The sequence below is a fragment of the Pristiophorus japonicus genome, chromosome 17 (genome assembly GCF_044704955.1).
Source record: "Pristiophorus japonicus isolate sPriJap1 chromosome 17, sPriJap1.hap1, whole genome shotgun sequence".
Classification (NCBI taxonomy): domain Eukaryota; kingdom Metazoa; phylum Chordata; class Chondrichthyes; family Pristiophoridae; genus Pristiophorus; species Pristiophorus japonicus.
Window position 1 is genome coordinate 1,211,391 of NC_091993.1, and position 21,578 is coordinate 1,232,968.

At 43.9% G+C, this 21,578-nt stretch overlaps 1 protein-coding gene across 1 annotated transcript in view; it reads left to right on the forward strand.

Annotated features, from left to right (window-relative positions):
• Positions 1 to 21,578, forward strand: part of rasef2 (RAS and EF-hand domain containing 2) — a 95,632-nt gene that overhangs the window by 59,997 nt on the left and 14,057 nt on the right. The window contains exons 7-14 of the mRNA XM_070858293.1: positions 209 to 277; positions 2,754 to 2,835; positions 5,396 to 5,472; positions 7,462 to 7,675; positions 8,860 to 8,979; positions 15,276 to 15,420; positions 17,299 to 17,380; positions 19,390 to 19,504. Of these exons, the coding sequence (XP_070714394.1) occupies positions 209 to 277; positions 2,754 to 2,835; positions 5,396 to 5,472; positions 7,462 to 7,675; positions 8,860 to 8,979; positions 15,276 to 15,420; positions 17,299 to 17,380; positions 19,390 to 19,504 (904 nt within the window). The remainder of the gene's footprint in view (positions 1 to 208; positions 278 to 2,753; positions 2,836 to 5,395; positions 5,473 to 7,461; positions 7,676 to 8,859; positions 8,980 to 15,275; positions 15,421 to 17,298; positions 17,381 to 19,389; positions 19,505 to 21,578) is intronic.

Here is a 21,578-nt window from a genome sequence, read left to right on the forward strand (position 1 = left end):
TGGGAGTCGGATCCCTCCTGCATTTTTCAACTGGAGAGTGTGTGTGAGTGTACTGGGGGTGTTCATGCCTTGCAACAGCTTAATCGAACACTGTATAAAAAAGGGTGGCATTCAGTCCAATTCACACTATATTGCTGAATTCTAATGTTGCAGGGCGAAGGTGCCCCTTAAGAAGCTTTGCTGTAGTAATTCCATCTCCTCCCAATAGGGCAAAGGAAGTCATAATGAAAATAACTGAAGAGAATGAAGTCTTCACGAATCAGATACAGAGGCTTCAGTAGGTTACGTTTATTTATCTTTAAGGATTGAAACCTATTTTCAGTATAGAATGTATAGAGGGATAAATCTAAGACTACAATGTGTATGTAAAATGTTATTAAAAATAAATGTTATATCGTCTCTCCTGTATTCTGTATTAGAGCTATTGTGGTGGGCCCAATTACTTTCCTTCCTCCTCAATCACACTGCACCACGTACAGTGGGCCACTCTAGAAGTACTGACGCAATAGGAATTGCATCGTAGCTTCGCACCATGGAGGTGGCTAGTTTAAAAAAAATTATTCATGGGATGTGGGCGTCGCTGGCCAGGCCAGCATTTATTGCCCATCCCTAATTGCCCTTCAGAAGGTGGTGGTGAGCTGCCGCCTTGAATCGCTGCAGTCTGAGAGGTGAAAGTTCGCCTCGTAGCTTGATAGAATTGAGTGGCTTACAAGACCATTTCAGAGGGCAGTTAAGAGCCAAACATATTGCTGTGGGTCTGGAGTCACATTGAGGCAGACCTAACGGTCGTTAGTGATGGGTTTTTACAACAACCCGGTAGTTTCACAGGGCTCAACATTGGCCAGGAGTTGCTCCGTTTTTTTTGGAGCAACTTTGATTTTTCAGGAGTATCTTAAAAATCCCCATGTTGCACATTCAATTTGCGCCAATGTGAGTGAGTTAGTTACGATTTTTTGTTAGCTTATTTTAGTTTTTCTGAAAAGGGGACGCTACCAGCCACCTATGCCAGTTTTGGCCATTTAGGCCACTTTGGCCAGCTAATAGTTACTCTAAATTTACTTAGGCCAGCGTATGTGACCATCTGTGAAAACCCTTGCGGAGTGTTAAGAAATCAGCGCAGGTAGGTACATTGGAGGCCAGCAGAACTTAATGACTTGACTAAAGAATGTGAGTAGGATCAAACAGCTATACAGCACATCATATGACAAACTTCACAAAGTTAATTTAATATGCAACAGAAGCATTCATGGAAGCTTAAACTACAAAAATAAAAGAAGTAAAAGATAGTTGAATTAAATTGCCCTAATCTCACAACTAATTTAAACAACTATTTGTTTGCAATGATTATACTGGGCCAAAATTGAGCCCATATTATCTAAATAAAGTCTACTTCAATAAATAAGATATTCTCTGTGTTCCTCCATCACTTATGTTCTTCTTTCACAATAGCACCAGGTAAATAGACTTGACAAATGGTCACCACTATTCACAAGAGACAAAACATATTTACATAATTTTTTTCAAAATATCCAAATAAAAAATAGAAGTAAGTAAGTCCTACTCTACCTTTATCTTCAACTTGGGAAGGCAGCGGGCCAGCCTGTGCGGTAGACCATTCGGCCTGGGATAGGGGCGGGACGCACCAGCAGCCGGTATGATGATGATCGGGTCCCATGTTGCAGCAGGCACACTGAGAGGCTGGGGGCGAGGAGCTACTGCGCATGCGCACACACTCCAACGCGCATGTGCAGACGTCCCGGCACTGTTTTCAGCGTGGGACGCTGGCTCTGCCCCCGACCTGACTGGCCATGCTGCCCGAAGACCCGGAAGGGACCGGACAGTGGCCACAGTGGGGAGCGATTTTTTTTTTTTTTTTTCCGGAGCACTTTTCAACACAGAAAAGTGGCGCATCTCGGGTGAGTATGCCAATTTTGAGCCCATAGTCACCATTACTGATAGTAGCTATTCATTCCAAATTTATTTAATTAATTGAATTTAAATTCCACAGCTGCCGTGGTGGGATTTGAACTCATGTCTCTGGATTACCTGAGGCCTGGTTTACTAGTCCAGTAACATAACCACTATGCTACCTTTCCCATGTTGACAGTAGGCAGAAGTCGATACTTGTATCTTGCCAACCAACTTATTTTTATTTTAAAAACCCTCTAGGTAACTTACTGCAGCTTTTCTACTAATTTGATATCTGGTCATCTGTCGGAAAGACTTTTTTTGATCAATGGGATAGTTTGAGTCTCCAAACAAAGGGCTCAATTTTCCCCAAAGCTGTTTTTTGGCATATTTGAAGAGTTACGCCCATTTGTTTGGGTCCAAGTACGGCAAAAAAAAAATCTTCCAAGTTTCCCCGTTTGATTTCTTCATTTTGGCACCGCCTAGCCTTTCATTTAGTTTTGGGGGTGGAGCCTTGATCTGCGGCAAAAAGACCGAGTTGCCACGGTAACCAGGGACACAATGTGGGCTGAGGCTGGAAAGTGACATTTACAGTCAGTTCCCAGCAACCTGCACAGGCACATTACACATTGCAGCAACTGCCCCCCCCTTATGCCGGTCCCTGCACCTATCTCAGGCTGAATGGCCTCCTCCCTCCTGTGAAGCGCTTTGGGACGTTTTACTGCATTAAAGGTGCTATATAAATGCAAGTCATTGTTGCCCATTATTTCTTCAGAAGTAATGTTTCCTGGAAGATTAGCAGATCAGAGTTTTCAACATTAACTTTTATTTCTCTGCATTTTTAGAGAGGCCAATAAGACTCTTTACGATAGCAATAATGGATTAAGAACTGCTTTGGAAAAAAATCACAGCTCAAGTAAAAAGATGGTAGGTTTTGAAAATGAAACTCGTGACTGGCAAATGGCTCTGTTTCCAGGTAGCAAAGTCCACCCTTGATGATTAAAATCACTGAAGAATCTGAATTTTATTCAAGTTGCTTCAATTAGAATTAATGGATAATTCATCAGGAATACACTTTACAACAAATAGGTTTGGGATGTTCCAATCACAGACGGAGACAATGGCAGAATAGCACTAGGTAAGACCATGCCCAGCAGGTGCAGGTGAGGATCTTGAAATGAAAAGGATGTTGGTCCTGAGCTTGAGGGCAACATCTGCTGAGCTTGCACAAGATCTGAAACATCTGGTCTCCCTGTGCAATGAAATACTTTAACGTCAATTTCTGATGGAAGAACATAAGAAATAGGAGCAGGAGTCGGCCATTCGGCCCCTCGAGCCTGCTCCACCATTCAATAAGATCATGGCTGATCTGATCATGGACTCAGCTCCACTTCCCCGCCCGCTCCCCATAATCCCTTATCCCCTTATCGGTTAAGAAACTGTCTGTTTCTGTCTTAAATTTATTCAATGTCCCAGCTTCCACAGCTCTCTGAGGCAGCGAATTCCACAGATTTACAACCCTCAGAGAAAAAATTTCTCCTCATCTCTGTTTTAAATGGGCGGCCCCTTATCTTAAGACTATGCCCCCTAGTTCTAGTCTTCCCCACCAGTGAAAACATCCTCTCTGCATCCACCTTGTCAAGCCCCCTCATAATCTTATACGTTTCGATAAGATCACCTCTCATTACTCATTGGAACCCAGAAGAGAGGCCCAACCTACTCAATCTTTCCTCATAAGTCAGAGGTTCCTATTGTGCACTGGTAGATGTCGTGTGCTGTTCCCGGTGGGTAGTTCGGGGTCGGGAGGCTGCGTTGTGTTGTTTTGTGATTTATGGAAAGTTAGATTAAATCCAATTAGTTAAATGATATAATTAAGTACAAACTTGGATTAAATGCACCGGATTCTACATGTTAGTTTTTTGGAGAAAGCTTTGTATTGTTTGCCCTTCATACTTGCATCATTTTTATCATCTTAGACTTTAGACATATATAAGATATATTCAAGTTCTTTTTATATGTATTATATATTTATTATAATATATAATAAAAGTCCAACAGATTGTAAATACATGTCCCTGTTATGTCATGTCTCTGCTAATCCAGGATACTTGTACCCCTGTTGGAGGGGGATTTGTCAAAGTAAACGTGGGTTTTGAGCCAGGGAGTGGGAGCAGTTTATGAAAACAAAATTCTCTGGCCAAGGGGATGCGCATTACAGGGAATTTGACCAACAATTGATCAGTCATGTGGTTACCAGCGTTAAATAAAAAGAAGTTGCCAGAACCAATGATTAGAGACTTCAGGATCACATAATTACGACAGAAGCAATGAATGGAGACTTCAAGATCACATGATTACCACAGACCAATCTGTCCATTGGTTAGAGACACCCAGCAGTGGATCATTGGTAAAGATGATGGGGCCGAAATTCACCCCCGCCCGAAATGGGTCGCACCTACCGATCCTGACGTGTTCTTTCTGCCGCGTCGGATGAGGTCGCCTCTTTTGCGAAATTCAGCTTTGTTGTGTTTTTGAAGCGGCCCGGAAGTCGGTCATAATGGGGGCAGAAGTATGGCGGTAAGTACTCTTGAGCGGAAGTGGAGGCGGACGGAGTCATCGTGGCTGTCAATCATCAGCAGAGCGGTGTTGACATCATGACACTTGTGTGTCACCAGGTCTCTCCCCTTCACTTAAAGGGCAGGGCCGCTGCGAGCTCTGCAAGCTCGGTCCACTGGGCCACCAGGGAGGGTTTTGGCCGGGCCAGCGGCCTGGCATCCAAGAGGGGGTGCCAGGCTGCCTGTTGGCGGCGCAGCCGAACCCGGGGGCATAATTGGCTGGCCGATCTGGAAGTCGGCCGGCAAAAAAAATAAAATGGCGGCCGTGGCAGTCGGTCCTCTCCTTTAATGGCCGCCGCACAGCCAAGTCCCCCGCGCAGAAAACCAGGTTCACCGACAGAAAAAGCTGTTGGGGGCACTGCTCGGCGGATGGAAGATTTTTAAGCTGAATTTGGCTGGAGATGCAGGAGATCGGCGCTGGTGCTTTGATTACGCACTTGGGGTCGGCAGTGGCGGGTCTGAAGTGGGGACCATTGGAAAAACCCGAGCTGAATTTCAGTGGCGGCGGCCGCTTGAATCCGTCGCCTGGCCGCTGCTTTCTGGCGGTAAGCGGCCTTTATAGGGAGCTGAATTTCCGCTGATTAAATGCAAAGAAGGAATACAAAGCAAAATCCGATTTTTATCTGGAACATGCATTTCCTTTTTAAAAGGAGGGAAAATCAGATGATAAACTGTTTTGAATCACTTTGTGTAGCTGCAGTGCCTTGTTAGCAGATTATAATCTACTCTCTCAACAAAGAATTGGTGCAAGGAGACTTATAAAAGAATAATTACTGTCATTGTTCAACATTTGTAAACTGTTATTACTGAATGACTGATATTTTGGTAGGACGAAATATTTTCTAAAGGGTTTGCTTGTATTATGATTACAGCATTCCTTAAATGGATCCTTTCCAGAGAAAGGAGTGAAATCAGAAGCTCAAAATGGAATACATGTCATTAACTACAGGTATGGCAAAGGGGTGCAAAGATTTGGCAGATGGAGTACAATGTGGGAAAATGTGAGGTTATCCACTTTGGCAGAAAAAATAGAAAAGCAAATTATAATTTAAACAGTGCTGCAGTACAGAGGGACCTGGGGGTCCTTGAGCATGAAACACAAAGTTATTATATAGGTACAGCAAGTAATCAGGAAGGCAAATGGAATGTTGGCCTTTATTGCAAGGGATATAGAGTATAAAAGCAGAGAAGTCCTGCTACAACTGTACAGGGTATTGGTGAGGCCACATCTAGAGTACTGTGTATAGTTTTGGTCTCCGTATTTAAGGAAGGATATACTTGCATTGGAAGCTGTTCAGAGAAGGTTCACTCGGTTGATTCCGGAGATGAGGGGATTGACTTATGAAGATAGGTTGAGTAGGTTGGGCCTATACTCATTGGAGTTCAGAAGAATGAGAGGTGATCTTATCGAAACATATAAGATAATGAGGGGGCTTGACAAGGTGGATGCAGAGAGGATATTTCACTTATAGGGGAAACTAAAACTAGGGGAGATTGTGCTCAATTTTCCCCACAGCGTTTTTTTGGCGTACTTGAAGAGTTATGCCCGATTTTTTGGGGGCCTAAGTACGTCAAAAAAAAATATTCCAAGTTTCCCCGTTGGATTTCTTCATTTTGGCATGGCATAATCCGACCTTTAGTTTTGAGGGTGGAGCCTTGATCTGTGCCAAAAAGATCGGCTGCCATGGTAACCAGGGACACAATGCGAGCTGAGGCTGCAAAGTGAAGCATACAGCCAGCTCCCAACACACACACACAATTGAAAAATACATAGCTGCAACTTACCTCCAACCCCGCTCGAAGGGTTTGCTGATCCAGTCCCATTCTCAGTCCCCGTTCTCCCGGTCCGGTCCCATTCTCGGTCCCCCGGTTCAGTTGTCGAATTCACTCTCTCTCTCACTCTCTCACTCACTCTCTCACACTCACTCTCTCCCACACCGCCTTTGGATGGGGTTGGAGGTAAGTTGCCGCTATGTGTTTTTCAATTCTTTTAGTGTGTCCGGGCATCTGCTGCACTTACCTGCGCTGATTTCCTTAACTCTCAGGAAGGTTTTTCTGCAGAGGCCACATACGCCGGCCTAATCAGAACTGGAGTAACTCTCAGCTGGCCAAACCACCCTAAATGACCAGAATTGGAGCGGGTGGCTGGTTACGCCCCCTTTGGCTGGAAAAAAAAGACCTAAAAATTCATCTCTGAGTTACACCGGTGCAAATTGATTGGGGAGACTGTGGTTTTTCAACTTAGGCCAAAAAGAGCAGCCTGCTCCAAAAAAACGGCGCAAATCACCGGGGAAAATTGAGCCCATTGTCTTAGTTTTAAATGGGCGACCCCTTATTCTAAGATGAAGAGAAATTTCTTCTCTAAGGGTTGTAAATCTATGGGATTCTCTACCCCATAGAGCTATGGGGGCTGGGTCATTGAATATATTTGAGGCGGAGATACAGATTTTTGAGCGATAAGGGAATAAGGGGTTATGGGAAGCGGGCGGGGAAGTGGAGCTGAGTCTGTGATCAGATCAGCCATGATCTTATTAAATGGTGGAGCTGGCTCGAGGGGCCAAATGGCCTACTCCTGCTTCTATTTCTTATGTTCTTATGTGTCACTGCTAGCTAAAAACACTGGAAATGTTGAAATTATGTAATAGAAGCAAAATGTTGGAATCGCAGTGGGTCTGTCGAGATCAGTGGAGGAAAGATGGGTTAATGATCCAGGTGGGAACCCTTCTTCACAATTGAAAGATAAAGGAGTCTCTTTTTGAAGGTTGCAAGACAGAAGAGAGTTTTAATAAGTGTTCCAGTCACTGAAAGGCAGGTTGAATGATCAGTGAACTCCTTAATAGGGATGCTGGTTTCTGTTAAATGATACAAAAGATCATCTCGTGAAGTATAAACACTAGTTGGACTGAATGGCCTGTTTCTGTGTACTTCTATGTAACAGTGCTTTCAATGGTGACGAAAAGATCTTAAATAATGATAAATCCAGACACCGAATATCGGAAGTGGCAAACTGGGCGGATCGATACCTGGACAGCGGTGTGTCCACATCTCAGGACGTCGCCGATTATTCTTCAGATGATTACGACAGCGATCGCAGCGATGATTCTCGTGAAACGATGCATTACAGTTATTCATACGTGGCATCAGATGCAGAGGTAAGATGACCTGTTTAGAAAGGTTTCACTTTTGATCTTCAACGGACATCCAGGCATGATTTTACAGGGCTGTAATCTGGTGGGTTTCAAATGACAACTTAAACGGCAGGAGTGAGCCTTGAATAGTTTACAGTTATCACCTGAACCCCAAAACTGAGTCAGCATTGCCTTGGAAACTCTGCAATGTAATCATTGCCTTGCTTTTTCTCAATGTATGGATTCCATGGGGGATTGTTTTATTCTCTCTCCTTTCCTGCTCCCTCCCAAGTGGTGTGTGTCATGGTAAGCGTGTTCCATGTCATGGTAAGCGTGTTCCATGTCGTGTGTGTCATAGTAAGTGTGTTCCATGTTGTGTGTCATGATGAGCGTGTTCCATGTCGTGTGTCATGGTAAGCGTGTTCCATGTCGTGTGTGTCATGGTAAGCGTGTTCCATGTCATTGCTGCGTCATGATGCCCTGTCCAAAGAGTTGGGACTTGTGGCTTGACTTTAAATTACTCAGCGAATAGGGTCTTCGTGGTTGATGAATGGGCTTCTAACCATGCATGTTATCGTGGCGGGAGGGAAGGGAATTTTAGTATCAATGACTGTGGTCTTATTAAGGGGATCAGCTAAGATTAACAAAAGTAAGCTGACTATTTGATTATTAAACATTTGTCTTTGAGCAAAACAAGGTGCTTCAGTGAGTGTGGTAATTGTATTTTGTTCCAGTGTTGTCATTTCTAGCATCCTCTTGAGTACACACACTTAAATTGTTTCCTAAATATAACCAATATTTCTTTTGCCACCTGATTTGACATTGAATTCACCCCTTTAATTCACCCTCAATCCATTAATTCCATTGGTTAAGGAGATACACTGTTTGCCCCATTGTTCACCAAGGTCTCAGATGCCCCATTACCCTCCATCAGCATGCACTTCCAGCAACTAACGGCAACAGAAAATTGAGCTAAAGGGTGCAGGAAATAACTAACCGGACGCGTGCGAGATAACCTGTTGCGGTAAATGGACGCTCCCCCGGCCTGCGGACGCTCCCCAGCAGCCTGTCAAAAAAATGTGATCTTTTGAGAAATGAATGCATTGTGATTGTGCTCCTGATGTGTGTAATAATAATGGGCACTGTTCACTCGCTGTGGGCTTGGATCGGGGAACAGCAGTGATTTTATATGACTGTGTTTCTATTAGACGTCGGAGTTGAAAACGGAGGTAGACGGAGTGGCCGGGAGCTGGAAGCCATCGCGTCCTGTCAGTCGCTGCAGTTCCACCGCATCTTCCAGGAGACGTCTGCCTGCATTCTCGCCAAAGGTAAGATCAGAATAATGTCTGTCCAGCCCGTTCCATGCCTTGTGCATCACCATATTCACTCCCCAGCCCACGTCACACAAGACCATGTGATCTCCTGGGAGAGGCGAAAAACCACATAAAAAAAAACCCAGGCCAATTTGGGGTGGAGGGAGGGGGAGTGAAATCTGGGAAATTCCTCTCCGACCTCCTCAGGTGATCGAAACTAATGGGGAGGACTCTCATTCTTTTGACCCAAGATTCATTCTTGGGAGATATCTGGAGAAGAACAAAAGAAATGGCCATGACTAATTCTTTGAAGTGGACACACTGCAAGTTTTCAAAACCTTCAAAATGAAAATGAGAAGCTTTGCGTCCAGTAAATGGACTTGGAGGTTGGGGGTTGGAGAGGGGCATTTTGTGTTTGTTGGTGTGAGGGTTGTAAACAGTTTATCAATAGAATGGGAGAGATTTCAGCCCATTTCGCCTGTTCCGGTGCCAGCTTTCTGCCGGCTATCTACTCTGACCCCAGTTCCCTTTCGATTCCCTGATGAGCAAAAAGGTTTTTATTAAAAAAAATATTCTATCCACGGTCACCACCAGCCTCCCCATATCAAATTATTTGTGATTGCTTCAATCTAAAATTCTGCTAATCGGGAAATGAAATTTTTTTGCTGAGGCGTTTGATTAGCAGAATGTGTAAACAGTAGAAGAAACAATCGCACTTCTCAGCCGGACCAATGCGATAGGAACAGATGGAGATGACATTGCTGTTCATCAAACGCTCAATAGCAGCTGTTAGCCTAGCCCATTCTGTACCAGTGGCAGACTGGGTCAGGTTGGCTCCTTGCACAGGCACTCTGGTCGATTAATTATTCACACAGCAAGAGGAGAGGTTAACGTTATACAAGGCGGCGGCTCACTACCACCTTCTCAAGGGCAATTAGCAACGAGCAATAAATGCTGGCCTTGCCAGCGACGCCCAAATCCCATGAACGAATAAAAAATATTTTTAAAGTGACAATGTTTCTCACAAACGCCATACAGGGATTGCATTTGGCAATTAGACAAAACTCACTTTTGTGTTCCCACTTAGATGCTGCGACAGCAAGCCTTGGATGGAGAGCCACAGCCTTTGTGCAGCACTCCCCCCAGTTTATGATCCCCGACAGTCTTCTGATACAGATGTTAGAATCTGGTTTCTAAGTGGAGACATCACCTCGGTATAAAGAAATTGCAGAGAGCAAGGACAGAGGAGTTGGCACATTCAGTCTCTCGAGCCCGCGCCGTCATTCACTTAGATCGTGGCTGATCAGCACCACCACTCCATTCACCCACCGTTGCTGTCCTTGATAGCCTTACCCAACAAAAGTCTAACAATCTCTGTCTTGAAAGCTCCAAACATTTGAATTGGGATTTACAGTCTAAGCCTTTCAAGCTTTAGGACTGCTATTTATACTTGAGCCTTTAGTGAACTGGGGGAAACTTCTTTGCTTGTTTTTTTTCCAAATTCGTCTTGATTCAGAAGTCAGTTTAAAGTAAAGGTACAAAAATGGGCCTCAAAGGCCATTTTTAAGCTGCTTTGTTCTGTACAGCCCTAAATTGACTACAATTAAATGGAATAAACACCTAAATGATTATATGACACTGCATTTAAAGAGCTTCTGGTACAACACAAACTTTCAGGGATTTGTGTTAAGATAGTACTGTTGCCAATACTAATTTCAGTGGACAGAAAATCGATCGGGTGCCTGAGTTCCGAGATAATGTATTCCTTTCTGAAGCTTTACACTGGGCACGCTACATTGTAGAATCTACCCTGCATTGTTTTGAGTTGAATTGAAGTATACATCCTCTCCCTTTGTTTAAGAACATAAGAAATAGGATCAGGAGTAGGCCATTTGGCCCCTCGAGCCTGCTCCGCCATTCAATAAGATCATGGCTGCTTTGATCATGGACTTGGCTCCATGTCCCTTCCCACTGCCCATAACCCTTCACTCCCCTATCATTCAAAAATCTATCTATCGCCACCTTAAATATATTCAATGACCCAGCCTCCACAGCTCTCTGGGGCAGAGAATTCCACAGATTTACGACCCTCTGAGAGAAGAAATTCCTCCTCATCTCAGTTCTAAATGGGTGACCTCTTATTCTGAAACTATGCCCCTTAGTTCTCGATTCCCCCACGAGGGGAAACATCCTCTCTGCATCTTCAGTATCTTTATATGTTTCAATAAGATTACCTCTCATTCATCGAAAGTCCAATGAGCATAGGCCCAATCTGCTCAACTCTTCTTCATAGGTCAACCCTGTCATCTCAGGAATCAACCTAGTGAACCTTCTCTGAACTGCCTCCATTGTAAGTGTATCCCTCCTTAAGTAAGGAGACCAAAATTGTATGCAGTATTCTAGGTGTGGTCTGTACAGTTGTAGCAGGACTTCTCTGCTTTTATACTCCATCCCCCTTGCAATAAAGGCCAACATTCCATTTGCCTTCCTGATTACTTGCTGTACCTGTATACTAACATTTTGTGTTTCATGCACAAGGACCCCCAGGTCACTCTGTACTGCAGCATTTTGTAATTTCTCTCCATTTAAATAATTTGCATTTTTATTTTTCTCCCAATGTTTATAACCTCACACTTTCCAACATTATACTCCATCTGCAAAATGTTTGCCCATTCACTTAGCCTGTCTAGATCCCTTTCCAGATTTTGTGTGTCCTCCTTAGAACTTGCTTTCCCACCCATCTTTGTATCATCAGCAAACTTGACTACATTACACTCGATCCCTTCATCCAAGTCATTAATATAGATTGTAAATAGTTGAGCCCCAGCACTGATCTCTGTGGCACCCCACTAGTTACTATTTGCCAACTGGAAAATGACCCATTTATCCCGACTCTCTGTTTTCTGTCAGTTAGCCAATCTTCTATCCATGCTAATATATTATCCCCAACCCAGTGAACTTTGATCTTGGTGCGGTAACTTTTAATGTGGCACTTTATCAAATGCCTTCTGGAAATCCAAATATACCACATCCACTGGTTCCCCCTTATCCACCCTACTCGTTACATCCTCAAAGAACTCCAGCAAATTTGTCAAACATGACTTCCCTTTCATAAAACCATGCTGACTGCTTGACTGTATTATGTTTTTCCAAATGTCCTGCTACTGCTTCCTTAGTAATGGGTTCTTTTATAGCCTGACCTGCGGAGCTGTTCTCTCGCAGGTCGGAGGGCCATAAAAGAGTTGGAGTGGCGGGCCCTAGGACACCGTGGCACCCCCCCCCCCGGACCTGTGAGAGAACAGCTCCACAGGTCGGGCTATAAAAGAGCTGGAGTGGTGTACCACTTCAATCTCCAGCGTGAGCTGCTCCAAGTGTGCGATGTTTTTGAGATGGGCGATTGGGTGACGTCATCAAAACCATGGTTGCCGCTTTGGAGCGTGGGCAGGAATATCGGCAGGGCCCAGGTACAGAGGAGTGGGAAGATCGGGGCAGATGAGCGGCGAGTGTTTGTGGTGAGATGCGGTGAATGTTTATGACGGAGGAGCGGTGAGAGATTGTGGCGGAGGTGCGACAGATGAGGGTACAGGGCCCAGAAGAGGCGAGGGCCCAGGGACAGCACGGGCCAGCCCACACTGCGATGTGTGTGCACTGGGTCCATGCAGCAGAGCAGGTCTCCAGTCGTCTTGGTTAATCCTTGCCACTGGACCAAGACCTAGCTCTGTCAAACCCGTGTGGTGGCTGGTGTGCAACGGCCACCCCACATTAAAAGAATCCACACACAGGCATCTTCCACCCTTTAGAATGTAGTTCGGGACCTAGATTGTCAGGTCCCTCATTGAAACACCTGTGAACTCATCCCTTTTTGGTGTGGAAGCAGGTCATCCTCGATACGAGGGACCGCCTAATACAGTTCTAAAAGCTCTTACTATCTGTTTTTATATTTCTTGCTAGTTTACTCTCGTAATCTATCTTCCCCCTGTCTCTTATTTTTATGGTAGTCCTTTTCTGGTTTTTAAACGATTCCCAATCCTCTGGCCTCCCACTAATCTTGGCAACTTTGTATGTCCTTGTTTTCAATTTGATCCCATCCTTTACTTGGGTAGCCATGGATGGTTCTCCCTTCTCTTAAAATCTTTCCTTCCCACTGGAATATATTTTTGTTGAAAGTTATGAAATATCCCCTTAAATATCAGCCATTACTTATGAACCTTATTACACTTTAATCTATTTTCCCAGTACACTTTAGCCAACTCTGCTTTCATACCTTTGTAATCGCCTTTATTTAAGATCAGGGCACTGGTTTGAGATCAACCTCTAACAGAATTTGAAATTCAACCATGCTATGATCACTTTTTCCGAGAGGATCTTTAACAATGAAATCATTTATTAATCCCGTCACATTACACAGTACCAGATCCAAGATAGCCTGCTCCCTGGTTGGTTCCGCAATGTACTGTTCAAGGAAACCATCCCAGATACACTCTATAAATTTGAATGAATTAATCTAAGGGGTGTGACTGCCTCCTGGAACACAGCGTCCAGGTAACTCTCCCCCTCCCTGATGTGTCGTGGTGTCTGCAGCTCGGACTCCAGCTCATCCACTCGGAGCCGAAGTTCCTCGAGCTGCCACTTACTGCAGATGTGCTCGCCATGGACCTCAGTGGTGTCCACCAGCTCCCACATGTTGCAGCAATAACACATTGCCTCTCCTGCCATTTCTGATGTATTTAATTAATTACATTTTCAAATTTTGAATGTTTATTTTTTAGTCCCAGCTCTTAATTTAAACCAATGCCCAAGAAAAGAGAGAAAAATTGACTAACCAATCACTTCCCTGTTTTCCTGTGACATCACACTTTGATTCTTTTTAGTGTTTATCCTCCCAGATCAGTTGGTGCTATTCTGGCTAGCTCCTCCTGATCTCGTGCTTTTAAGTTTCTCATTAGACTATCAGTATCCCATCCCCAACATTAATTGTTCAAACTATTCCTCTCTGTTCCAGTTTCTCCTGACACGCGTGGACACATTTAGACATAATGCTTTAGTTCTGCTACATTTAGAAGCCTCTTTAAAACTTTTGACAGTATTGCAGTCACCGAGTCTCTGACCATTTCCGCTTTACTTAATGCTGTGCATATCATCTGAAAGACTTGAATGTGGCCTATCACCTGGCAAAGCATGACCAGACTGTGGCATCTGGCTCTGATAAAAGAATCAGAGGGGGAGATGAGGGGAAATATTTTCACGCAACGAGTTGTTGTGATCTGGAATGCACTGCCTGAGAGGGTGGTGGAGGCAGATTCAATAATAACTTTCAAAAGGGAATTGGATATAGACTTAAAAGGAAAAGAATTCAAAGCTCTGGGTAAAGAGTAGGGGGTGGGACTAATTGGATGGCTTTTTCAAAGAGTCAGCCTCCTATGCCGTATTATTCTATGATGTGTCTTTTTTCTAAATGTACTTTTGGTGACTTTTTTCTCTTGTGCATGATATTTATTAAATCCAATAGTTTCTGGAATCTTAAAATTAGAGCTAGATCTTTTAGGAGTGAAACCAGGAAATGTTTTTTCATACACAGGGTAGTGGAAATCTGAAACACGCTACCCCAAAAGGCTGTGGATGCTGGGCTAGTTGTGATTTTCAAGACTATGATCTACAATTTTTTGTTAGGTAAGGGTATCAAGGGATGTGGAGAAATGATGGGTAAATGCAGTTGAAGTACAGATCTGCCATGAACAGCGGAAGAGGCTCGAGGGGCTGAATGGTCTATTATGATATACTCATGATGGTGTCTTTTTGCAAAATGCTGGCATTCGTGTCTTTGTAGGAATCTCTTCCATTGGCCAATCACGACGTTGATCAGGTTTTTGGTCATAAATGATGACTAGATTGAATCCATCCACTGGTCACAACATCAATCCCATCTCTAGCCTCCACGATATTGCAATATTATTCTCATAAATGCCCAAGGAGGCCATGCCCACTATGTACTCGAGAGCAAGTGGTACAGATATGGTGAATGTCGAAGGAAGAAAGAAGTTTGTTTGCAGTATTATCCCTGCCTTTCCAATGCTTCCCTTCACATCATTTCTGATTACTTTGGAAGTTTTGATATATCCAGCTACAATTAAATTTGCCCTACACTTTCATAATGAGCACACTATTTTGAACCCTTTGTTTGGTACATTGGTGCTGTTTATGGAGTTTCCATATCTCCAGTTCATAACTCATGAGCCATATTTATCGTATATCCTGTGCTCACTGACCACCTTTGCATTTGTATTATCAATCAGACTTGTTTTTATTTTCAGAAAATAGGTGCTGAAGCACACGACTCCCAGGAGGATGGGCCACTCTACAGACTTGTCCTTGCAGGAGATGCTGGTTCTGGGAAATCCAGCTTTTTATTACGTCTGTGTATGAATGAGTTCAAAGGATACATTCCTACCACACTTGGTAAGATATTTATCATTTACTGACTGCCCTTTTTCTTTAAAGGGTGCGTGTCTTTTGAAGTAGGGTTGCTTCAGTATATTGATCTGATCACAAAATTGGGCCAATTTTCCTTCAGTCCCCTTTCGCCCAACCCCAGGCTGAACACAAGTGTGGTGGAACCCATCCAAAGTGCACTCTGCCCAAAGGAACCTGAACCCCCACCTATAACTGCAGGTTTGGGCCCGTATAATGGCCATGCGCTGCTAAACGTGCAAGTGGGCCTCTTGCATAAACCCCTTCCAAGGGGAATGGCCACCAGCTTTAGAACCTTTTTGTCTGCTGTCCAAAACAACAGCCAGAGACCCTGCACCCTGGTGACCATCCTGTTGACTGGGCGGTTGGTGGCTGTAGGGTGGGGGATGATGGAAGGGGAGTCACCCCTCTCTTCAACATCTCCACACGTTTGCGGTCAGCTTCTTTTCCGATCCTCTGCTCTGAGGCAAGCCAGGCGCAAGTGCTGAGGCTCGCCTCCTGTGATTGGGCCTGTACCAAGTGAAGACCCAGGGAAATGAGGTTTGGTGGTTTACCTCACTCCTGTCTTGTTACCACAGTATTAACGTGCTTGCAGCTGTTCACCCCCACCCATCGGGAAAATCCCCAGACGTGAACATGATCAAAAAGGGGGCAGTGACCTAACAGCTGCCTCCACCGTGAGGTAAGCATATACCAGGCTGAAAGCAGAGCAACTCTGGTGTCCACCTTTGCTGATTCACACTAATTCTAGGCAATCTAGATTAGAAATTGGGACATTTATCATTGCTATAATCTAACTTGTTATTATCTGCTCCTTTTTTTATGCTTAACAGATTTGACCTGGAGTAGCCTAAATCAGACAAATATTGTTCACAACCAGGCTATGTCTGTTCCAGGATGAATTGCGATTTGGAAATACTGAGGGGGGAAATTCAACTATATATGGCAGCGGATGGTCTGCCCATTTTGGAACTTACAGGGAGAACTAGGGTAGATTATGCGCTCTACATTTTGCTTAATTAGAATGACCCCACCGAGGAAGAATTGCTTTGCACTGTGTGAGCGTGCGTAGCACTATTGTACCCAGGTTACAGTAGTGTAGTGATTATGTTACTGGACTATTCATATAGAGATCGAGAGATCAAATCCCACCATAGAAACATAGAAAATAGGTGCAGGAGTAGGCCATTCGGCCCTTTGAGCCTGCACCACCATTCAATAAGATCATGGCTGATCATCACCTCAGTACCCTTTGATCCTTTTAGCCGTAAGAGCCATATCTAACTCCGTCTTGAATATATCCAACGAACTGGCTTCAACAACTCTCTGCGGTAGGGAATTCCACAGATTAACAACTTTCTGAGTGAAGAAGTTTCTCCTCATCTCGGTCCATGGCTGTTTGAGAATTTGAATTTCGCTTTTTTGAAAGAATGGAAATTATAAAAAGCTGGTATCAGTAAAAGTGACCATGAAGCTTTCGGATTGTGGTTAAAACCCCAACTGGTTTAGGGAAGGGAACCTTCTGTCCTTACCCGGTCTGGCCCATGTGTGACTCCAGCCTCAAACCAACATGGCTCACTCTAGTAAGCCATTCCGTTGTAACAAAACCATTACAAGCGGTTTAAGAAGGAGACTCACTACCACTTTCTCGGGGCAACTAGGGATGGGCAATAAATACTGGCCTTGCCAGCGGTGCCCACATCCCAAGAATGAATACACTTTTGTTTTAAAAAAGGAAGAATGCTTACCCGATTATGCTGGGCCCTGTTAGTGACTGCACCTTTTAGCTAACTTTGGTGTCTGTGCTTTACAAAAGTTCTAATCCTAGTGAAACCCAAGTGTTGAAAATAATCTGTTTGTTTCTAGGAGTTGATTTTCAAATGAAGAAACTATTGGTTGATGGTGAGAGTGCCACATTACAGATCTGGGACACTGCTGGCCAGGAGAGGTAAAGGTGACTGTTTAACGTGAGGAACCAGTTGGTTTCTCTACTTCAAATTTCGAATAAGTCAGAATTTAAAATAAGCATTCCTGCCCATAATTTTATTTAATGTAATATTTTATTACAGTAAGGCGTTGATTATTCTCAATGTGATTACTTTAGCCTTATGCAAGCAGTACATTTGTGTGACCTGTTAAAGGGTTAGTGCAATGAAGGCATTTCTAGGGGATACAGATGTTTTGCTATTTTGTGTACGAACATAAGCAAAATGACAGACAGGAAAAAAACCTACTGGTCCATCCAGCCTGTCTCAGATAATTGAGATGCTTTATGCATCACAATACAATGCATACACTCCCTGCCAATGTTGCCCTAAGGTGCGTAGCCGCCCAACAATCGGGAGGTCCCGTGGAGGTCGCTCACCAGCCGCTGGAACAGATACCGTGCAGCAAATTTAAAGGGACCACGCACCAAGAAGAAACAAATTAGAGGGAACATTGTTCCCCACCCAGAGTCATCGATCTTCTGGGAAAGGCACTAAATCAGGTAAAAACCCCAGCCAATTGGGGAAGAAAAATGTGGAGAATTCATAAGAAATAGGAGCAGGATTAGGCCCTATGGCCCCTCGATAAGATCATGGCTGATCATCGACCTCAACTCCACTTTCCCGCCCGATCTCCATATCCCTTGATTCCCTTAGACTCCAAAAATCTATCAATCTCAGCCTTGAATATATTCAGAGACTCAGCATCCACAGCCCTCTGGCAATTCCTCTCCAACCACCTTACGTGATCAAAGCGAGTCCAGACCACCACCCTGGGCCTGAATAATGTCACACCGTGCCTTCCTATACGAAGAATACTGGTGGTGAGATTTAACTTTACCGGCCACACCATAACCTGATGGAGCAGAAATGATCACACGCCGGCTGTGGAACCTGCCCATTGTTTGTTTCCATTGATTTGAATGGAATGAGTAATTGGGCTGGTTCAACAACGGTTGGGCAATATCCTCTGGGTTTACTGCCCACATGGCGAAGGTGACCCCTGCCATGGTTTGCTCTCTCCTTTGGAACTTGTAAAGGAACTTTTTCCCCACAAAGTTTGTGAAATCACAACACGTACACATGATGGGGCCGCTTTGGACACAATCAGCAATCCGGGTGCAAATTGCGCTCAAAATTACGCTAGTTTTGCGAAGGTTCTTTTTTCTCTCACGCTTCCACTCAAACTCATTTGTAAATCACCAAATATAAAATCTATCATGAACAAGCTCAACTGGGCAGTGTTTTAGCACGTTTTAATAAAAAATATATATATGCTTTACCAAGTATTATTTGAGAGTGGTAACTGGGTACAGCTGAAAATGGGATTATTACAAAAAAATAGGTGTTTTTAATCAGTGTCTGGTCCACCGATTTTAAATAACTGAAAATGGCTTTAAAAAACTATACAGAATGATTTCTTAGTAATTATTTAAAATATATATATATTCAAAAGCTTTTAAAAAGGTGCCTGTTAGTGTCCTTGTGCCTAAAAGATCCAGATTAATTTCCTCGAGGTCCTGCAAACTGGTGCAATTAGCAGAAATTAATTAATTAATTTGATCTGGGGACATGGCCAGTTTTGTGGGTGGAGCCATCTTCCAGCGCAGTGTTTTTTTAAAACTAGCACAAATGCGGAAACTCAGTTTGCACTGGATGTAATTAGTGCCTGAGATTCAGCGGTCTTTTGCGCTGGTTGGCCGTTTCTGGGCGAATTACGCTGAGCGGAAAGTCCATGAGAAATGGCCCACCGAATGATGACATTACTGTAAACACTCCCACCTGTGGCACATCATTGCCTGACTGAGAGTTTCGATACAACTTGATATCTCTTGCTGTATATGGACAATAACTCTGGAATAATCACGAGTTTTGTTCAGAGTCTCTGCAGGGTGAATCCATTTCCATACCGGCCGTTCCAGTTCTAATGCTCGTTTATGAGGCAGCATTTTTCTCTCTTTTCCCCCCCCAGGTTTCGCAGTATTGCCAAGTCCTATTTCCGCAAAGCTCATGGTGTGTTACTACTGTACGATGTGACTTCAGAGACTAGTTTCCTGAATGTTCGAGAGTGGATTGATGAAATTAAGGTACACTTTATCTTGTTGGCTTAACAAAATTGCTCAACCTTGCCAGGGGGTTATTGTGTTTGAAACCTCTTCACATTGGGTCAGTCTGGCAATGTGCGTTTCCAAATCCCTTACCGTTTAATGGTCCTTTACTCCAACCATGTTGGCGGTGATCTAGCTTCCTCTTGGACAACGTTATCTGTATTAGTTGATGGCTCATCTTCTAACTCTGTTATTTCAGGGGTTTCCCAGTGCTCTGCTGCTCCTTATCAATGATCTCCTCTATTCAATCAGCATTTTTTTGTTGCTGCTAATCCCACTGCATGTTTATCAACTTCCTTCAGGTAATACACCTTCAAGTGTGTGAAACCCCACTCGATGTGCAAGACAATTAAAAACTGGGTGGGGAGAAATTCGGGAGCACCCCATTTGGGGCGGCAATTTAAAAAAGTTGTAAAAATTAGTGCCAGGCGCTATTGTTTAACTTTTTAAAAAATTCAGCTTTGGAAAGGACTTGCATTTATATAGCGCCTTTCAGATCTTCATGATGTCCCAAAACACTTCACAGTGAATCACTTTTGGAGTGAAGTCACTTCACAAGTTGTAATGTAGACAAACAATTTGCGCACTGCAAGGTCCCACAAACAGTAATGAGATAAATGAGCAGATAATGTGTTTTAAGTGATGTTGATTGAGGGATAAATATTGGCCAGGGCACTGAGAGAACGCCCTGTTCTTCAAATGAGATCTTTTAGGTCCACTTAAGAGGACGGATGGGGGTCTAAGTTTACCATCTCAAAAGGCAGCACGTTTAACATAGAAACATAGAAAATAGGTGCAGGAATAGGCCATTTGGCCCTTCGAGCCTGCACCACCATTCAATAAGATTATGGCTGATCATTCACTCCAGTACCCCATTCCTGCTTTCTCTCCATACCCCTTGATCCATTTAGCCGTAAGGGCCATAATCTAACTCCCTCTTGAATATATTCAATGAATTGGCATCAACAACTCTCTGCGGTAGGGAATTCCACAGCTTAACAACTCTCTGAGTGAAGAAGTTTCTCCTCATCTCAGTCCTAAATGGCTTACCCCTTATCCTTGGACTGTGTCCCCTGGTTCTGGACTTCCCCAACATCAGGAACATTTTTCCAGCATCTAACTATCCAGTCCTGTCAGAATTTTAAAAGTTTCTAGGAGATCCCCTCTCATCCTTCTAAACTCCAGTACTTACAGGCCCAGTCGATCCAATCTCTCCTCATGTGTCAGTCCTGCCATCCCAGGAATCAGTCTGGTGAACCTTCGCTGCACTCCCTCATTAGCAAGAATGTTCTTCCTCAGATTAGGAGACCAAAACTGAACACAATATTCCAGGTGAGGCCTCATCAAGGCCTGTACAACTGCAGTAAGACCTCCTTGCTCCTATACTCAAATCCCCTAGCTATGAAGGGCAACATACCATCTGCCTTCTTCACCGCCTACTGTACCTGCATGCCAACTTTCAATGACTGATGTACCATGACACCCAGGTCTCGTTGCACCTCCCCTTTTCCTAATCTGCCGCCATTCAGATAATCTGCATTCATGTTTTTGCCACCAAAGTGGATAACCTCACATTTATCCACATTATACTATATCTGCCATGCATTTGCCCACTCACCTAACCTGTCCAAGTCACTCTGCAGCCTCTTAGCATCCTCCTCACAGCTCACACTGCCACCCAGCTTAATGTCATCTGCAAACTTGGAGATAGTACACTCAATTCCTTCATCTAAATCATTAATATATATTGTAAATAGCTGGGGTCCCAGCACTGAGCCCTGCAGTACCCCACTAGTCACTGCCTGACATTCTGAAAAGGACCCGTTTATCCCAACTCTCTGCTTCCTGTCTGCCAACCAGTTCTCTATCCACGTCAGTACATTACCTCCAATACCACGTGCTTTAATTTTGCACACCAATCTCTCGTGTGGGACCTTTTTGAAAGTCAAAATACATCACATCCACTGGTTCTCCCTTGTTGACTCTACTAGTTACATCCTCAAAAAGTTCTAGAAGATTTGTCAAGCATGATTTCCCTTTCATAAATCCATGC